Source organism: Penicillium concentricum, assembly GCF_028827145.1.
Source record: "Penicillium concentricum strain IBT 3081 chromosome Unknown utg000006l_segment0_segment0, whole genome shotgun sequence".
Lineage (NCBI taxonomy): Eukaryota > Fungi > Ascomycota > Eurotiomycetes > Eurotiales > Aspergillaceae > Penicillium > Penicillium concentricum.
Window position 1 is genome coordinate 1,869,545 of NW_026622759.1, and position 16,754 is coordinate 1,886,298.

General features: G+C 48.0%; 6 protein-coding genes across 6 annotated transcripts; 3 read left to right on the forward strand and 3 right to left on the reverse strand.

The window, feature by feature from the left end:
• Window positions 1-569: 569 nt before the first annotated feature.
• N7517_010900 (Major facilitator superfamily domain general substrate transporter) lies at window positions 570-2,207 on the forward strand (the record flags this gene model as incomplete). Its single annotated transcript, XM_056728623.1, has 1 exon — window positions 570-2,207. One exon carries the CDS (start codon window positions 570-572, stop codon window positions 2,205-2,207), a length of 1,638 nt encoding a protein of 545 aa, XP_056574438.1.
• A 656-nt stretch (window positions 2,208-2,863) lies between these two features.
• N7517_010901 (TauD/TfdA dioxygenase family protein) lies at window positions 2,864-4,121 on the reverse strand (the record flags this gene model as incomplete). Its single annotated transcript, XM_056728624.1, has 4 exons — window positions 2,864-3,018; window positions 3,070-3,444; window positions 3,503-3,832; window positions 3,893-4,121. 4 exons carry the CDS (start codon window positions 4,119-4,121, stop codon window positions 2,864-2,866), a joined length of 1,089 nt encoding a protein of 362 aa, XP_056574439.1.
• A 766-nt stretch (window positions 4,122-4,887) lies between these two features.
• On the reverse strand, window positions 4,888-6,947 carry N7517_010902 (putative MFS transporter; the record flags this gene model as incomplete). The annotated part of the gene is made up of 7 exons (XM_056728625.1): window positions 4,888-5,102; window positions 5,160-5,288; window positions 5,347-5,783; window positions 5,845-5,951; window positions 6,010-6,183; window positions 6,233-6,450; window positions 6,524-6,947. 7 exons carry the CDS (start codon window positions 6,945-6,947, stop codon window positions 4,888-4,890), a joined length of 1,704 nt encoding a protein of 567 aa, XP_056574440.1.
• Window positions 6,948-8,779: 1,832 nt separating this feature from the next.
• N7517_010903 (DUF3433 domain-containing protein) lies at window positions 8,780-12,322 on the forward strand (the record flags this gene model as incomplete). The annotated part of the gene is made up of 1 exon (XM_056728626.1): window positions 8,780-12,322. The coding sequence occupies one exon, from the start codon at window positions 8,780-8,782 to the stop codon at window positions 12,320-12,322; it is 3,543 nt and encodes a 1,180-aa protein (XP_056574441.1).
• Window positions 12,323-12,547: 225 nt separating this feature from the next.
• Window positions 12,548-14,650, reverse strand: N7517_010904 (uncharacterized protein; the record flags this gene model as incomplete). The annotated part of the gene is made up of 1 exon (XM_056728627.1): window positions 12,548-14,650. One exon carries the CDS (start codon window positions 14,648-14,650, stop codon window positions 12,548-12,550), a length of 2,103 nt encoding a protein of 700 aa, XP_056574442.1.
• A 639-nt stretch (window positions 14,651-15,289) lies between these two features.
• On the forward strand, window positions 15,290-16,707 carry N7517_010905 (agmatinase; the record flags this gene model as incomplete). Its single annotated transcript, XM_056728628.1, has 6 exons — window positions 15,290-15,377; window positions 15,427-15,512; window positions 15,575-15,742; window positions 15,807-16,181; window positions 16,242-16,389; window positions 16,445-16,707. The coding sequence occupies 6 exons, from the start codon at window positions 15,290-15,292 to the stop codon at window positions 16,705-16,707; spliced, it is 1,128 nt and encodes a 375-aa protein (XP_056574443.1).
• Between the last annotated feature and the right edge of the window lie 47 nt (window positions 16,708-16,754).

Genomic DNA, 16,754 nt, shown 5'->3' on the forward strand with positions numbered 1-16,754 from the left:
TACTGACCCCGCGTTGTAGCAATATAGCGCTCCTTCAGATGTATACGACAAATGATAGTAGCCGACCAGGTACGCTACCCCACAACCTTAGGATATTCCTAAACCTGCCCGAGAATACCCTCGTCGTTCATTGCTTCAAATAAAGCAGACAGTCGTATTAAATGAATGTTGAGCTGGCGGAGTCGCGAAGACATTACACCTAGGGTCGATAAGTCTTTGCGTCTCTTTTGGTATTGGAATGGAGATGATTGGCTTGCCGCGCGAAAAGCGTTTACGTTTATCTACTCCGTAGAGAAGCTCATAGAAAAAGAGGATGTTAAGGTGCTTATCTCCAGCCCTCGATGGTTGGCTCACTTGCTTATTTAGCTCACCTGCCTATTTGGGTAATATCTTGTTATCCGAGATCCGAGAGCCTATCTGTACATGTGGTCGCCTTGGCAGCGGACTTCCGACCATCCAAGTCGGTTCAATGTTTTCAGGTCCATTTCAAGCTTTCTTGAGCAGAATTATGAGTTACCCTCGCCTTATCTCCCTTATCCCATATTGCTCGATCCGTGGAAGACCCTACCATGGAGCATCTTCCAGAGCATCATGAGCATGATGATGTACCTGGAACTATCCTCCTCGTCGATATAGCTCATGACAACAATATATCTACTCAACGGAAAGGAATAGTTCTACAACCACAACCCAGCACAGATCCAAATGATCCCCTCAATCGATCGCAACGATGGAAAAATCTCAACATCGGCATGGTATGTTTGTACACCTTTGCTATTGGAATTTGCACGGCTGCGCAATTCTCGATCATGACACAAATATCCGAATCGCAACGAGTGAGTCTTGCAGATCTCAATTTGGGCACTGGATTGATGCAGTTGATGCAAGGATGGGCAAATCTTTTATGGCAGCCTGTAGCCATGACCTATGGCCGCAGGTTGGTATACCTTGTCACGATTGTATTCTCGATAGGACCAGTTCTATGGGTGCCGCTGGCTCACGGCGCTAGCCAATGGTACGCACACCGTGTTCTTCTGGGACTATTCTGTTCATCCGTGGAATCTCTACCGGAATTGTCCGTCCAGGATCTCTTCTTCGCTCATGAACGAGGAAACTATATGGCGCTGTATACTTTTGTATTGTTCGGATCGAACTTTATCGCTCCCTTTCTCGCGGGGTTCATAGCGGATGGTATGGGCTGGCAATGGGTTATGTACCTTGCTACAATATTTTTGGGCATCTGCGCACTGATCCTATTCTTTTTCATGGAGGACACAATCTACTTTCGAAAAACAACCGAGAGCGGGGCCCAGCGATATGAGATTATCCCGCCGGATGACAATGGGGAGCCAGGGTCCACCACTACCGAGCGAGCCGACAATGGACCAGCCACAATTCTGGGTGGGCCTGGAGTGTCTACAGATCTGAAGCCCCGTCGGCAGAGGCTGGCGTTGGTTACTATGTTACCTGGTCGTCCAAGTCACAAGCAAATGGCATTGAAGAGCTGGCAAGCCTTAAAAATCCCTTTCTTCTTTCCTAATATTCTCTGGTGCGGTCTCTTATACGGATCAAACCTAGCCCTTTACAGCGTCATTAATGCGACGATTTCGAGTATCCTGGGATCCAGTCCCTACAATTTCCCTCCAACAATGGTCGGCGTTGCTTATCTGTCCCCTTTTGTCTTCGGTGGCGCTGCATCCGTTTGGGCAGGAAAGATTTCAGATTCCCTCGCAATCAAACTGGCCAAGCGCAATGGAGGTGTCCGGGAACCAGAACATCGACTGTGGGGCCTTCTGGTATCCGCACCTATCGCTGCAGGGGGGCTACTCATGTGGGGGGTAGGGGCCAGTCAAGGGGCTCACTACATGGTTTTGGTCCTCGGAATTGGCATCACCACCTTTGGAGTTGTTTGCGCAAGTGCGATATCCTTAGCGTACGCTGTTGACTGTTTCAAAGAAATGGCTGGTGAATCCTTTGTTTCCATCAATATCATCCGGAATACAATAGGATTTAGCTTCAGCTATGCCATCACGCCGTGGATCGAAGCCGTGGGTCTTCGAAACTGCTTTATTTCAGTGTCGCTAATCTCATTTTTTTGTACTTATACATTCCTTGGTGTGATTGTTTGGGGAAAGTCATGGAGGAGGACGTCCGCAAAGCGATATTGGCAATTTGTTGCTACGGAGAGAGAGATGGCCCACACTTAGTAGCGGTTCCCTATTTCCAGTTTCATACAGTGGATATATATTCTAGTCATTGCCAGATGGACCAGTGGAAAATATGGTAGTATAGAGAATGCATATGCACAGGGGAAAACAAGGTCGAATCTGCATCTCGGCAGAAATGCCTACAATAAAATCGAACTATCAACGACATTTCTCAAATCGATATCCCTGGAAATTCAGTCCTGAATCTGATTTCCAGATCAGGAAAATGATTTTTACTGTATTAGGAAACCGAGGCCCGTGCTGAACCCGACCGGCTCGGTTCCCCAGAGTGGATCCATGGGTCGCGAACCCAAGCCGAGGAATAATCTTGGAACTGTAAACATTCAATATGAGGTCAAATATACCCTGTTTATATATTGCTATCTATCTACTCATTGGATTGCTTCGCAAGTATTCTTTACTCAGTCCTGCTGTAAGAATTGCGGCTTTCTCCCAATAGACCAAATAGAAGAAACACTACGAGGTAGTCGAATTATATATGTTATGAAGCTAAGGCGACCAGGATTCTCATGATATAGTATACCATGCAAGGCAAAACAGCGTAGGTACTTGTGAATCGTGTTTGGAGACAAGAATTTTCATTAAAATGCATCGCGGGAAGACTAATCTTTCCAAGGGGACTATGCAAAAAACACCTATTCGGTCTTAGCGAGCGCCTCCCGTCTTCCAATGCTCTTGGGGTCCAGGTATGGCCTCTCTCCAAGGCCGACGGCACGGTGTCCAGTGCGTGGGCCAAGCCCCTCATAATCATAAGTCGCGGCATGGTATACCGATCGGTTATCCCAGATAGCTATGAGAACAGTCAGATAAAGCAGTGACATAGTTTGATGAGGGAACATACCAAGATCGTTAGGGTTTTGCCAGCGGTTGCGCACCTGCAGGTCGTGGTTCTCAACAATGAGAGTCACGAACCAGTCGAGAAGATGACGGCTCTCCTCATCGGAAACACCATTGACCTTCTGCACGTGCGTGCCAACAGCGAAGACACTCTTCCAACCGGTGACGGGGTTGGTACGGATGACGGGGTGCTCAGCTCGGAGCTCTTCTCCAACGTTCTCAGGCGCGCCACGAGGACCAGGGTGGACGGAGAAATCGTTGCGCTTGGCGACCTCGTTGAAGCCAGGCTGAGCATAGGTTGCGGTCAAACCCTCTAGGAACTTCTGGTAGGGCTCAGAGATACGGTCATAAACTTCGTAGCCTGAGGCCCATAGGGTGTCTAGAAGAGGATTAGTGTCTCTGGGCCATTTTATAGTGAGTATATAAAGGGGTCTTACCACCACCTGTCTTAGGGAGCTCGGTGAGACGCAGGAGGGTGTAATCACTAGGAATGGGCTCAAAGGTGATATCGCTGTGCCACTCTCTACGCGCAGTTTGCTTTAGCACGGTTCTCTCCTTGTACAGCCTTCCCAAGCTGGCGGAACTGATCACACTAATCTCATCGTCCTTGACCGCGTGGTCCCGGGCTGAGTTTGCTATCGGGTGGATATGGAGTCCAGATGTGCTTGGCTTGCCGGTGAGTTCACCCAGTCGTTGGACAAGCTCCTTTTGCAGGTCGTTGTCAAGACTATCCTGCTTGCGGAAGAAGACTACCCCGCGTTGCGAGACTAAGATGTCATATCAGCCCTCAGCCCTGTCTCTCATTTATAACCACGGATATAACTGACTGGTCAGAGCAAGCTCCCGAAGCAGATCATCGGAGTTGGGGGCGCGCAGGAAGTCCTTCAAGTTGGCATTGGGGAATTCGCGTCCAATAACAGGAGTGACATCGAAGGACTCGAAAGCATCGAGGGTTCCATTGGACTTGATAGGCTCACGTGCGAGACCTGTGAGTGTGATCTTGTCCTCGACGATGGGAACCACCGTAGGTGCGGTCTCAGTAACAGCGGATGCCATGGTGATAGTGTTGGATGGAGTAGTGATTGTTGGTTCGCCTTGCTTGTTGATACTGAAAGGTCACAGCTGGGACTAGGACGTCCATCTTATACTCTGCGACGTTCAGGATGTTGCCGATTATCCGCTTGCGACATCTGTTTGTTGCAGTGCCCAGCCCTTGCTGTCACAACCCCGCAGATCTGGAACGTGGTTGTCGCACAGTTAGGATGAAAGCACGTCTTACATGTTGATCGTCTTAATAGATAACAGGCGATCTGTGTTGTGAAAGTGGATATTCGTCATTTTCCCCGGACATTGGTTGACATCCCGCCATCTGGAGTTGTCACCGTGATGGGATCATATTCACTGGAGGTTGCGCAACATAGTTGATTACGAACGACACTATACCTATAGGAGATAGGGCCATAAGCTTCGTTCAATCAGATCAATTCAAATCAAATTGCATCGATCGCTTAGTTTAAATTAACTATTCGTTGGCGAGATGTACTTTACATTACATGCATCTACTCAAGCACGCCATGTATGGTCCGACCAATAGCACCAAAAATAAGAGTGTCTTGTTTTAGATCTGACACTTCGCTTAAATGAATCAAAAGTCATAGCTGGAGCTTTATTGGATTATGTAGCATAAGCCAAGTCATAATTTCGTTCATTGCTCTAATATCAAAACTGTACGGAGTGACCTCCTTGCATTAATGGACCAACTCGGGCTCTTCCCGTCTCTTCACATGTAATTCTGTCAAATGTCAAATTCTAAGCGAGATGATCAATGGGCAAATCTAAAATCTAGTCGCTTATTTCCTTCATCCTTAGTGGTTGCCACGTAATGCATCTTTTCATTGTCCGTCATGGCGTTCCATTTCTTGTCGCGGCTTTGATTGCGCCAGACATAGTATACCTTTGTCAACAAATATATGAAGATATTGGAGACACCAAGTCCCACTAGAGTACGATTGCCTCTTCGGTAGCGGGGGGCGTCATCTGAGCCAGATTAGAATACGGACAATCTCAGACAAGGAAACCGTTTTTATGACCAACCAGCGCGATAGATATTGGAAGCAATGACTGCTGATGCTTGGACACACATGTTATACATGGCAGCCGAGACCGTCCGGGATCGGACAGTGTTCGAGTTGCGGGAGTTCCAGTTAACTTGAATAGCGTGCGCTGTGATTTTGTGAGCAATTATATCAAGCATGCAACATGTGTGAATATGAGGGGTTACCGTTTGGAAACGACAGTAGCAGTGTCATCACGGCCCACACAGACCACTTGTTTGCGGTATTGATGTCGACTATGTATAGATAGACCAAGAAGGGAAGTAACCATATTTGCCCAATCATAGATACCAAAGTTAACTGGCTGCTAACTTCCGAGACGTATGTGAGGACTAGAATGAATGTAATAGATAGTGCCTCGCTAGGAATGACCAGGAGATTGGTCACAAAAGTGTCGAAGCCGAGGCCCCTCAGAGTAAGAGTCAGATATTGCTTAGGGGTCGTTCCTGGTGTTTGGAAGGTAAGTCCGATAATGTATATCGGCCAGAGATCATAGTCTTTGAGACTCTTCCAAAGTAGTTTGGGAGTAATTGGTTCTCGATTGTGCATGGATCCTTTGCTTGGGTCATCACGAATTATTCGATTGACAATGATGGTTTCCTCCCTGTGAATACTATCAGTAACAATGCAAAGAATGTGCGAAAAACGAGAAGGAGATAGCTTACCGGGCAGTGAACCAGCCTGATTTACCCCGAGACCAATTGGCAGTCTCACATGGTCCAGGTGGCATCAAAACATATGCAGCTAGACCAAATAGAAGTGTCAGAAGGCCCTGTTTTTGATGTGAGTAATGCGCCTTCTGCTCGAAATGACATCAGTTGCCTACTTACCTCAAGCAAGAACAGCCAACGCCATCCCGATTGACCTTGCACACCACGAAGATGCAAAAGTCCGAAAGCTAGGAATCCAGCAAGAATATCCGCAATGTGCATGGCCGTCCAAAAGAAACCGAGTCGCAAGGACAGTTCATGATGTTTGTAGAAGTAAGAAAGATACAATATCACCTTCGAGTGTGTTAGAAGTGACTCATAAAAATGGACGAGAGTAACTTACATCTGGGATGAATCCGCCTTGCAAAATACCAAGCAGGGCACGGCACAAGAGGAATGTTGTTTTTCCATTCAGTCCATACTGTGCCATAGCAACTGCAGACCAAAGAACCATTTGGGTAGGAATCCACCGATCAGGTCCAACCCATTTACTGAGGAGCTGGGAGGGAAGTTCGGAACAAAGGAATGAGAGCCTAAACACCGTATTCCCAAGATTGTAGTCTGCAGATCGAACGTATTGGTTAGCCCTGAGATATAATGAGATGAGAATTAATAAAATTGATTATTTATTTACCATTTGTGGTCATATTCAACTCGGGAAGCATGTTGTCAGTTAAAGCTTGTGATAGATTACTGCGATCTAACTCCAAACACACGAACATGACGCAAGTAAACACCATGATACGAAGATCAATCTTGCGAATCAACCTGTATTCTTCGCTCCATGTCCACCGAGCAGATGGGTCGAATCGGTGAAGATTCTCCCAGTCGGCTCGGGGTTGAAATTCCTTTGCAGTGTCAGGGTTGTCGTAGACAGATGGTTGAGTCGCAACTGCTTCGGAATTGTAGCCTTTGCCTCGCTGGAACCAAAACCGACGTTCTTCTCCTGGTTCACCCAAGGGCGCGATGTCAAGACTGGTAGATGAGTCTGTTTCTGTCCCTTTGAGTACCGAGATGGACTCATTCGGGCTTTTCTTTGCGGTATATACAGTGGACATCTTGGCGAGCCAAAGCTATTACAACCAAATTGTGAGATTTATTGGCTCTGCCTTTCGACCTAGGAAAAATTTGCATCATCTGGGCTCTTCTTATACATCCTACAGCGACGATCTCGTCGGGGTATCTTGCCTTGAATAAGATTTTACTGATAAAAGACCACTTGGCACTGGCTCGCATCATTGAGCCAAGTATTGAACAATTCTTCTGTTGTGATGTGAGGGGTTCAGAGTCAACAAGGGGCAACAAGGGTCAACACGGATCGATGGTTAGTGGGAATGGCATCTTGGTGGCTGAATATCACATCATTCCGTCGAAATACACCACATCTCCAATTCAAAAATAAACTAGAATTATACACGAGTCAACTACCGAGGACAAGTGCACAATTAAGTTTGCCGGCAAAAGCGCAAATCGTCAAATGCCTATCGGTGAGATCATCTGCCACCATTCGTCTTGTTTCTCTAGAATCATCAGCAGCACGGCACCATCGTGCAAGATATACGTCTGGTGAACTTGAATCCTGAAACAGTTGTTCAGCAATTAAGAGTTCCCGCTGAATATTGTCGGTACTTTTGTGAGCTTGCCAACATCGCCGCTAATCCCTTGACACAAGCCATAGGAGTATTTTGAATGCTCATTCTCGATAGAACAATGCTCTACATACGAGATTCGAAAAGTGAGACCGTTGATCATTATTAAAGAAACTCATTTGAAATTAGCAATTTTAATCCGCACCTATCAGCGTTGTGGCATGGAGCAATTGGGACTGAACAGTCCAAAACTAGCCTAAATGAGCTCATCCTAAAACCCCCCCCCCCCCCCCCAATGTTTATGTGTGTTTTATTTTGCTTTATTTTGCTTTATTTTGCCTTGAAGAGTGTGATATTGATATTCACCGCCCAGTTGGGTGACAATCAAGCACATTTAGAAGATAGGCCTTCAAATAATATATCATGTTCGCAACGTGGAAGCCTGAGGCAAAGACCTTCCACTTTTGGAAGTGGCCTTAGGACCTCCTATCCAAGTCGTTCATAGTGCTTTCTACCTTTATGCTGCATAGCTGACCTGATTTTATTCCTCTTGTTCAAGGCACTCATGAATTATCAATATGCTACTTCTGCTTCGCTGATATAGCTTCACTCACCACATTTGTGCTCTTAATATCCCTACCCCTATCCCACCCGCGCACACAGCATCTCACACATACATGTTGCACGTCTATATATCACCGCCATCACCTCGTGCACCCTCGTACATTCACTACCATTGACAGGTCATATCTCACACTGCTCCTCATTAGCCACCATTTCACGCCATTCTTCAGGGGGCATATGCATGTCACATCTCACACTAGACAGCATCCAGGCAGGTAGCCATTCTTGAGGTTATGAATTTCCCTCGAGTTTGAGATGTTTGAATCACTGTTCGTGTGCATTGTACAACAGTACATGGTTTTAGCGCCCTGCAGGGATCCTGAAACGCCCCCACCCTATTTAGGGAACCACCACGAATGGTCGCAAATATACCCACTTGTTTGGAAGCAACAGTAAGTAGTTCGGGTTGAAAGAAATCTCTCTGACTGGTCAGAAATTAATCATCCCCGAGAACTCTAGGGCAACCATCGAATCAAGGTTTCCTTTAACCGCCAGGATGGATGGGGACAGCCTCGGCGGCTAGAAGAGAATGGGGCAAAAAAGGACCCTTCTATTACCTGAACCTTTCAGACATACATATGGGAGAAGAATCCGATGAAATAGTTTTTGAGCGGGTTTCGCTCCTTGTGGTTTCAATCCTATCCCTCTTTGGCGGAAAAGAGCAATCGGCCATGAAAATGACACCGAGAACAAATACTGGGTCAGAAAAGAAGAGTTCATCGTCGGAGGAATACCACATCCAAGAGCAAACACCGGGATGGCGACCATGCTATCTCCGAAGGCGAGTGTTGGTTGTTTTTGCGATCGTCTTCTGCCTAATAATAGCCGCCCTGGAGACACTCAACCAAATCTCTCAAGCTCACAATGGCATCGCATCTTCAATTGAAAGTCGTCACTACTTTTGGACCTATGGGCCTACCGCAATCCTCACTATCGTTGCCTTATTTTGGTCACGCGTCGAGTTCCAAGCGAAGCAGAGTGCACCTTGGTACTCTATACTTCATGAACCCCAAGACGCGGAGAAGAGTGTGCTCTTAGATTACATATCCGAGATGCAACCTGTGTCCATATGGGGAGCCTTGAAGAATAAGCATTTTACCGTCGCTGCTGGCGTGACTTTGTCGATACTTCTCCGCCTCCTCGTCATCTTCTCTACTGGCCTTTTTTCGCTGCAACAAGTCCAAGTTCAAAAGAACAATTTTCCGATCCAGATTCATAGTAATTTCAACATCAAAAACTCTACACTTCAGGACTTCGGGTTGCAGGCATACGACATTCTCAATGGTGTGCTTTTCCAAGACCTCCCCTTTCCCGAAGGCTCAACTGCAAATTTTGCATTTCAGAAATTCTCTGCCTCGGCTCTTCCGTCTGATGCAAATATTACCGTACCCATTGAAGGTCTAATGTCAGACCTGCACTGCGAGGTTGCTGATGTGACGGTTAAGGGTTGGCCGGCAGCCAGGTCAGGCTATATATCATGTCTTGTCGACCTAACCACCCCATCATGCAAGATCTCGAACGTAACTCTCGAGTTTATAACCGACGACGTTCCATTTGGAGCGGACTTGCAAATAGGGCACTGCGACAATACAAATGGTTCTGGGGGCAGGCGCGTTGTAGCAACCAGCCAAGAGAACAAAGCCGACGATTCTATGCCGTCCAATAGAACATTGGCTCGCTCTGCTGCACTGATATGCAAACCGTCACTCCTTTCTTTGAGCCTCAAGGCGCAAGTCAAGGCATCTGGATTGTCTTCGAATGCTCAGTTCAAAACTGTTGGCTTTCAAAATGCGACTCTGCCCGGTCTAACAGCTGGTGACCTGATTTACCCGGTTATTGATGGCTTTAGCAACACTAATGGCTTCAGAGCCATTGAACAGCACCGGGAAGTCGCAGTAAAATATTCTGCTCAATCACAAGTGACACGATATGCTGCTCAATCACAGGTGGCACTTGGAATGTGGCTGACAGGAGCAGCCCCAAAGCTTGAACCTCTCTTTAAGCTTGACGTGCTTGAAAATGTGACTGTGTCATATTATCGCGCAATGGCCGCGCAGCTTCTGCATTTGGGCTCTCAACAAGAGAAAGCGACATCATATGGCCAGGCAACTGTACATGAGAATAGAGTGCTGGTGTCGCAACTACCCCTTCGAGTGATGGAAGCCTCTCTCTCATTGGGGGTCCTACTGCTGGGTTGGATGATTTTTCTCGTGTCGCGGGAGACATTGACTCAGTGGAACCCGAGTTACATCGCTTCCATTGTAGCAATCCTAGCCAATAGTGAGGATCTCCGACAGTCTCTCCGCGGCACTGGGGCAGCAAGCATGGAGGATATTCATACGCGTCTAGCTGGTCGACGCTACTATTTGCAAAGCACACCTCGGGGCACTGCAATTCTAGACATAAGCGAGGATTCCAATGAGCTAGAATTCGAGCCTACAACTGAATACGTCGCATGGAAGCCATTCCCGAGTTTCGCCTCTCGGGCTTCTGGCTTTGTCGTAATTGCCATGATCATTGCAGCTTTGGAGATTGTCCTGCACCTCTCTCAGACAGGGAATGGTATAGGAGATATTGCCTTCAATGAATACGTGCACTACCTGTGGACAATCATCCCCGCGTTGATTATGGTGTTGATAAGTATGTTCTACTCAACCATGGACTTCAATACAAGGTGTCTTGCACCATACGCTCGCATGAAACAATCTAACGGTGCCACGATCAAAGACTCTTTGGAACTGAGCTTTATGGACACCCTCGGACTGCATAATATTGTCATTTCAATTCGGTCGAGGCATTTTGCGGTGCTAGCAACAACATTGGCGACTGGGGCTGCCTTCTTTCTGACCATCGTCACCAGCGGTTTATACTCAGCCACCGATATTCCTCGGCATATCGTTTCAAACTTTACACAGAATGGCAGCTTTCCAAATCCCAAAGCCATTGCTCCAGTTGCTTTGAACATAGACGAATATGCCGAGGTTACGGGAATTGTGACAGCTAAATACATTCTCCAAGACAACCTCACATTTCCAAGATGGACATGGGATGGCCTTGCGCTCCCGGAAATATTACCACACGCTCTTTTGGGTCCGAGTTGGGCAATAGAAAGCTCTTATGTGGACCTACGAGTGTCTGCACTGAGAGCTGCTCCTTCCTGTCGGCTCCGAACGAGCGCAGAGCTGAATCCAAACATCACCTTGGAAGATGGTTCAGCCGACAAATTTAGACTGACTGTTAATTTGCCCCGTCTATCTTGCTCATATAACACCCCAAAAATAAATTTTACGCAGGAACTGTTCAGCAAGAAGCCGCTTCAATCCCAACACTTCGGATACTCGGTACAATACCCATGTTCTAAGGAAGACCCCATGCGTCCTTCGCCCACTCTCTGGACAAACTCGTACATCTGGGGACAGTTAAGCAATACCTCTGTCAAGAGTATCATGGCCCTCACGTGCATGCAATACGCCGAAACAGTCGAGTCTTCAGTACGCTTGAAGTTTCCAGGATTAGAAATTGCCGAAGACCACCCCCCAGTACCCGACGAGTCGAGCGCAAAATTCGTTCCAGATGTCTACGTGCCAATTTCTGAGTGGTGGGTGCTGGGCGATCGTGAATCATATCCCATGACAGACGCTTTCTTCTATTTCTTGACAGCTGGAAAGTACGGTATTCCAATCGAAGATCTTGGAGCTCCAGGGAAGAGCGAAAAGGTTATCAAAGCAATCAAGCGCCAGATACGACTCATTACCGCCCAGCAATTCAACTCTTACTCTCGCGGCACATCGAATGAAACAAAATCTCGAACAAGACTGGTCGGGAATATCACGATGCCCAATCGACTGCGGTTGATTCAAGATGCAACTTCAACGCGGATACTGGAAGGAATCCTTGGAGTGATGCTTGTATTGGGTATACTTGGCTCCGTGATCATGAACACGGATCATGTTCTGCCGAAGAACCCATGCAGTATCGCGGCTGTTGCGAGTCTCTTGGCAGATTCAAACCTCATAGATCGACGTGCGTTGGAGATGACTGTCCCAAGCGCTAAACCTCTCCAGTCTAGCCTTTTTAGCCAATGTTGTGCTTATTTAGGCTGGAGGGATGGGAAACCTAGCCCTGAGTTGTTGGCTGTAGGCGAGGAAATGGGAAGTCGCGGCAAGTTCACGATATATCTTGACTCGGAAGACGAATCTAGCGGATGGAACATGTTTTAAAGTGAGAGGGACGTTCGGAAGATATAAACCGATCGTCACCTCCATAGAAGCATCAGATATATTATCCAACATATGTGCCACTTACCTTTAGCCTCATGAATTGATGATTCCTATACACACAAGTGTCTAGATTACTTCGGATCCAGGGTCAACGTCTGATACTCCGTGACCAACTAGGCTGCTAGATATACACACACAACCAACACAAAGAGACCCAAATGCACATTATGAGACAAGGGAAAGATCATCGGAAGTACTCACCGGATAACGCTTGTGCCAATAAAACCGATGCAAGAGCCCAGCGATATGCCGATCAACCTCCCAAATCCACACATCCTTCTCTGCCTGTTTCAGTACTTCCTCTAGTTCACCAAAACCCAATTTCCTCTCATCAAACACCTTCAAAAGCATCTTAACAGCACCCAAATTACTCTCCTTAACTGCAATCGACAACACGTTCACGCCCAAGCAATCAAGCAGCGGATCTGCCCTTCGGTCCAAGAGCCGTCGCATAACGCTTTCATCGTTATCATACGCAGACAGGAACAACGCAGTGCGACCCACAAAATTAGTATCATCGATGCTACACCCATTCTGCAAGAGGAAATCAAGCAATCCCTCAGGATCTTCCTTGGCTGTCGCGGCCTGATGAATTAGGTCTCCCGTATCACCACCTGCATGGACATCACATCCTATATCCAGAATCAGACGCATAAGCGAGACGCTACCTTGCCCTGCCGCAAGATGGAGGTATCGGATCATGGTGCGATCGTCAAGTTCGGTCGGCGACGCCAGCAAGCCCCGATCAAGGAGGAGACGGAGGACCCCCTCGCCGCCTATTAGGGCGGCATGGAAGAGCGGGATCAATCGTGATCCGGTTTCGTTTCCTACCGGTAGCGGGTCGACGACTAGCTCTGGGCCCTTAGGGTGGTCGAGGAGGATGCGGAGCGTCTCTACGTTTCTCGAGTAGAGGATCTCGGCGAGGAGACATGAGTTTGGGAGAGGGGTGGTTGGGTCGGCATTGTGGGAGAGCAGAAGGGAGAAGATGGTTGGGTTGGTGACAGCGATGGAGAGGGCTTTTCCTGGGGGATCGTTTGGGTTGGCGCCATGGGCGAGGAGGGTTGCGGTGGCTTCTTTGTGGCCTTTTTGGATTGAGCGAAGGAGAACGGGAGGTCCTTCAGTTGGTAGGGTCATGCTTGCGCCATGGGAGAAGAGGATGTCGATTATGGCGGGCTGGTTGCACTCTGCGGCCCAGGCGAGGGCTGTTTGTGGGGGCATGTAGGAGAATGAATAGGGGTGGAAGATGCGTTCGTCGGTGACGCGCAGGTTGGGGTCGCAGTTGTGTTTTGTGAAAACGTCAGTGATGAGGGTGGTGCGGCCGGTTATTGCAGCGACGCAGAGGAGGATCGCCTGTTGGTATGGCTCTGTCGAGGATTTGACGTAGTCAAATCGGGTGAGGAGGAGGTCGAGGATGTCATTGTGCCCTCCTAGTGCTGCGCGGGATAGTTGGAAGAGGGGTTTCCGGCCGTCTGGACAGGATGGGTTGGGAGTTGCCCCGTGATCAAGTAGACATTGCACGATATTGATGTTACCGGAAGAGGATGCCCTACAGAGCGAGGTCCCATAGTATTCGGTGGCAATGTTAGGGTCTGCTCCACGGGAGAGCAGGAACTCCACGATATCAAGGTGGTCTTTTTGCGCCGCAAATGCAAGAGGGGTTTCGCCGTTCTTGTCTTGCGCATCTATAGAACACCCCGCGTCGGCTAATGCGCGGACAACATCGAGATGGCCCTGTTCGGCTGCGAAATGGAGGGCGGTACGCCTCTCGTAGTTGCCTATGTGGATATCCGGACGCACGCCGTATTCAAGTAGTATATTGACGACGGTTACATGGCCATGCGATGCTGCCATAGAAAGCGGGTGCCCCTCTGCCCTATCTTCAGGGTCTTCTCCATGACTAAGAGGATTCTTCCAGTCGTTAAGGGTGGATAATGGATTGATGCCCTGTTCGTATAGCAGTTCCATTATCTCACTGTGTCCGTGAAGGGCGGCCAAGGCAAATGGCTGCCAGGGCTCGCTTCCGCAGGCGTCTGGCGGGGCAGCTGCTTCCAGGATGAGTCTGACAGTTGAGGTTGACCCGTTAATGGCGGCCCATTCGAGCGTGTATCCCCCGTCTCGCTGGTAGCTGGCACTACGGTCGTACAGAATGGTGTTCAGTAGTCCATGCAGCCACCGGGTGGTGCGACATAGGGCGTTGATATCACTCTCGTACTCAAAATGAGGGACCAGGAGCAAAATAACCTCGTTGGGGAGATTGGAGAAACTCATCTTGAAGTATTACCCTATTCTGTTTTAGATTTTGCACTAGGCCTTGGGGTCTAACAAGGGCTGTATGTTGTAAAAGAAATGGTCCGGTCATCCAGCTTGTCTTTAGCTGTACTGCATGTCAAGCATGTCAATGTTGACATGAAATATTGACATGATCCACCCTGGTCTAGTTAAGTGTCGGGTGGGTCCCCTTAGCCTTACATAAGCCCCCTGCCCCCCAGTCGGGGCCGGCTACTCAGCCTCGAGATACACGTGACGCCACAGCCTTATTGTTATGTGGAGTTTCTCATCTAATAGGAAATACTATAACATAAATATTAGATCTGTGAGTACGGAATAGCTAACGGAATAGAAAGAATAAGCGGTAAGTCAAATTAACCAATCATCTCATTATCGCGGTATGGCACCGGTAACGGCGTTGGGGTCATTATCTTAGCGTCAAGCAAGAGTCCCCGCATGATAGTTGTGGAAAGAGTCTGCGAGACAACATTTTTCATTGATCAAATTGCTAGTATTTGCACAGTTATTTTATCTCGTAATAAGATAGTCTCCAGCTGGCTCTTTAGAGGTAAAGCTATAAAGAGCAATGGCTACCCCAATTCCACCATTGATGTACAACTTGTCGAAACAATCTTCAAAATGCGCTTCATAACTTCCACACTATCTCTTCTCTTGCAGGGTGCTGTTGCTTTAAATGTTGGCCCAGAATATAGTCATCCGATAGAAGGTCAGTAACGAAAAACAATCCTTAAATCAACATACTAAACAGACAATAGATCTCGATGTCGATCTCCCATTCTCTCAGCCGGTCACATTCGCCCACTTGGAATGGCAAAGATGTCTCGCAGCATCTCATAATAAGGTATGTTGTACCCGAATATATGTTTAACCAATGATTCCATCAAGAGCTAACCGAGGCAAAAGCCCCTCGACATCGCCATTCTCGGCTTCCCTTACGACACCTCAACCTCATACCGTCCCGGCGCAAGATTCGGCCCTCGAGGCATCCGCGCAGGATCAGCGCGTGAAAAGAAGGGTCGAAGCTATAACACTGTCTGGGGGGTTGACCCATATGATGAGGGACTTGAAATTGTGAGTGCAGCGCATTTACATACAACTATAAGATGTGATTTCTAGATCGCTAATCCACCACCAGATCGACTGTGGAGATATCCCCATCACCCCCTTCGACGCCGCGCACGCTTTCAAGCAAATGGAACAGGGTTATAGACAGGTTCTCTACCACCCCACATCCGAGGGTAATTCATGGGAACACCCGCGCATAGTGAGTCTGGGTGGAGACCACTCGATTGTCTTGCCTATCTTGCGCTCGTTGAAACACGTGTATGGACCGATCTCTGTTATTCACTTAGACTCGCACCTCGATACTTGGGACCCTTATGAGGGCTACACTGGAATTGCGTCGAACCAGTCGGCTATCACGCATGGAACTTTCTTCTGGCATGCCAGTCGGGAGGGATGCATTGCGAAGGGGACGAGTGTGCATGGAGGATTGAGGACGAAGCTTTTCGTGAGTGATGTCTGGCAATTCTCTTGTCGGAAATTAATACTAATTGAATATTATCAACAGAGTCCTAAGGATTATGAGATCGATCAGAATGTTGGATTCACCATCATCGAGGCCCACGAGATTGATGATATTGGCATGTCCGGGATCATTGATAAGGTCCGGAGTGTTGTCGGAGACACTCCGACTTATCTTTCTATTGACATTGACGGTGAGATCGTTTTTCCCCTGTGCAAGACACAACAGATACTAATTTCTTCAATTAGTCCTCGATCCCAGCATCGCCCCTGCGACCGGAACTCCCGAATCGGGCGGTTGGACTACTCGTGAGCTGAAGCGGTTCATCAAAGGCCTCGAGGGTGTGAATCTTGTTGGTGCCGATGTGGTTGAAGTCAGCCCTCCTTATGACACCGTTGCTGAGACGACTTCTATCGCTGCTGCGGATTTGATCGTTGATATTCTCGCATCTATGGCGAAGTTGAAGACAGGTCCCAAGTCTAAGGCGCCGGCTTCAAAGGATGAGTTGTAAGCAGAGCCTGACGCATGTTTCGAAATTTGAGATTTCAATTATGTATG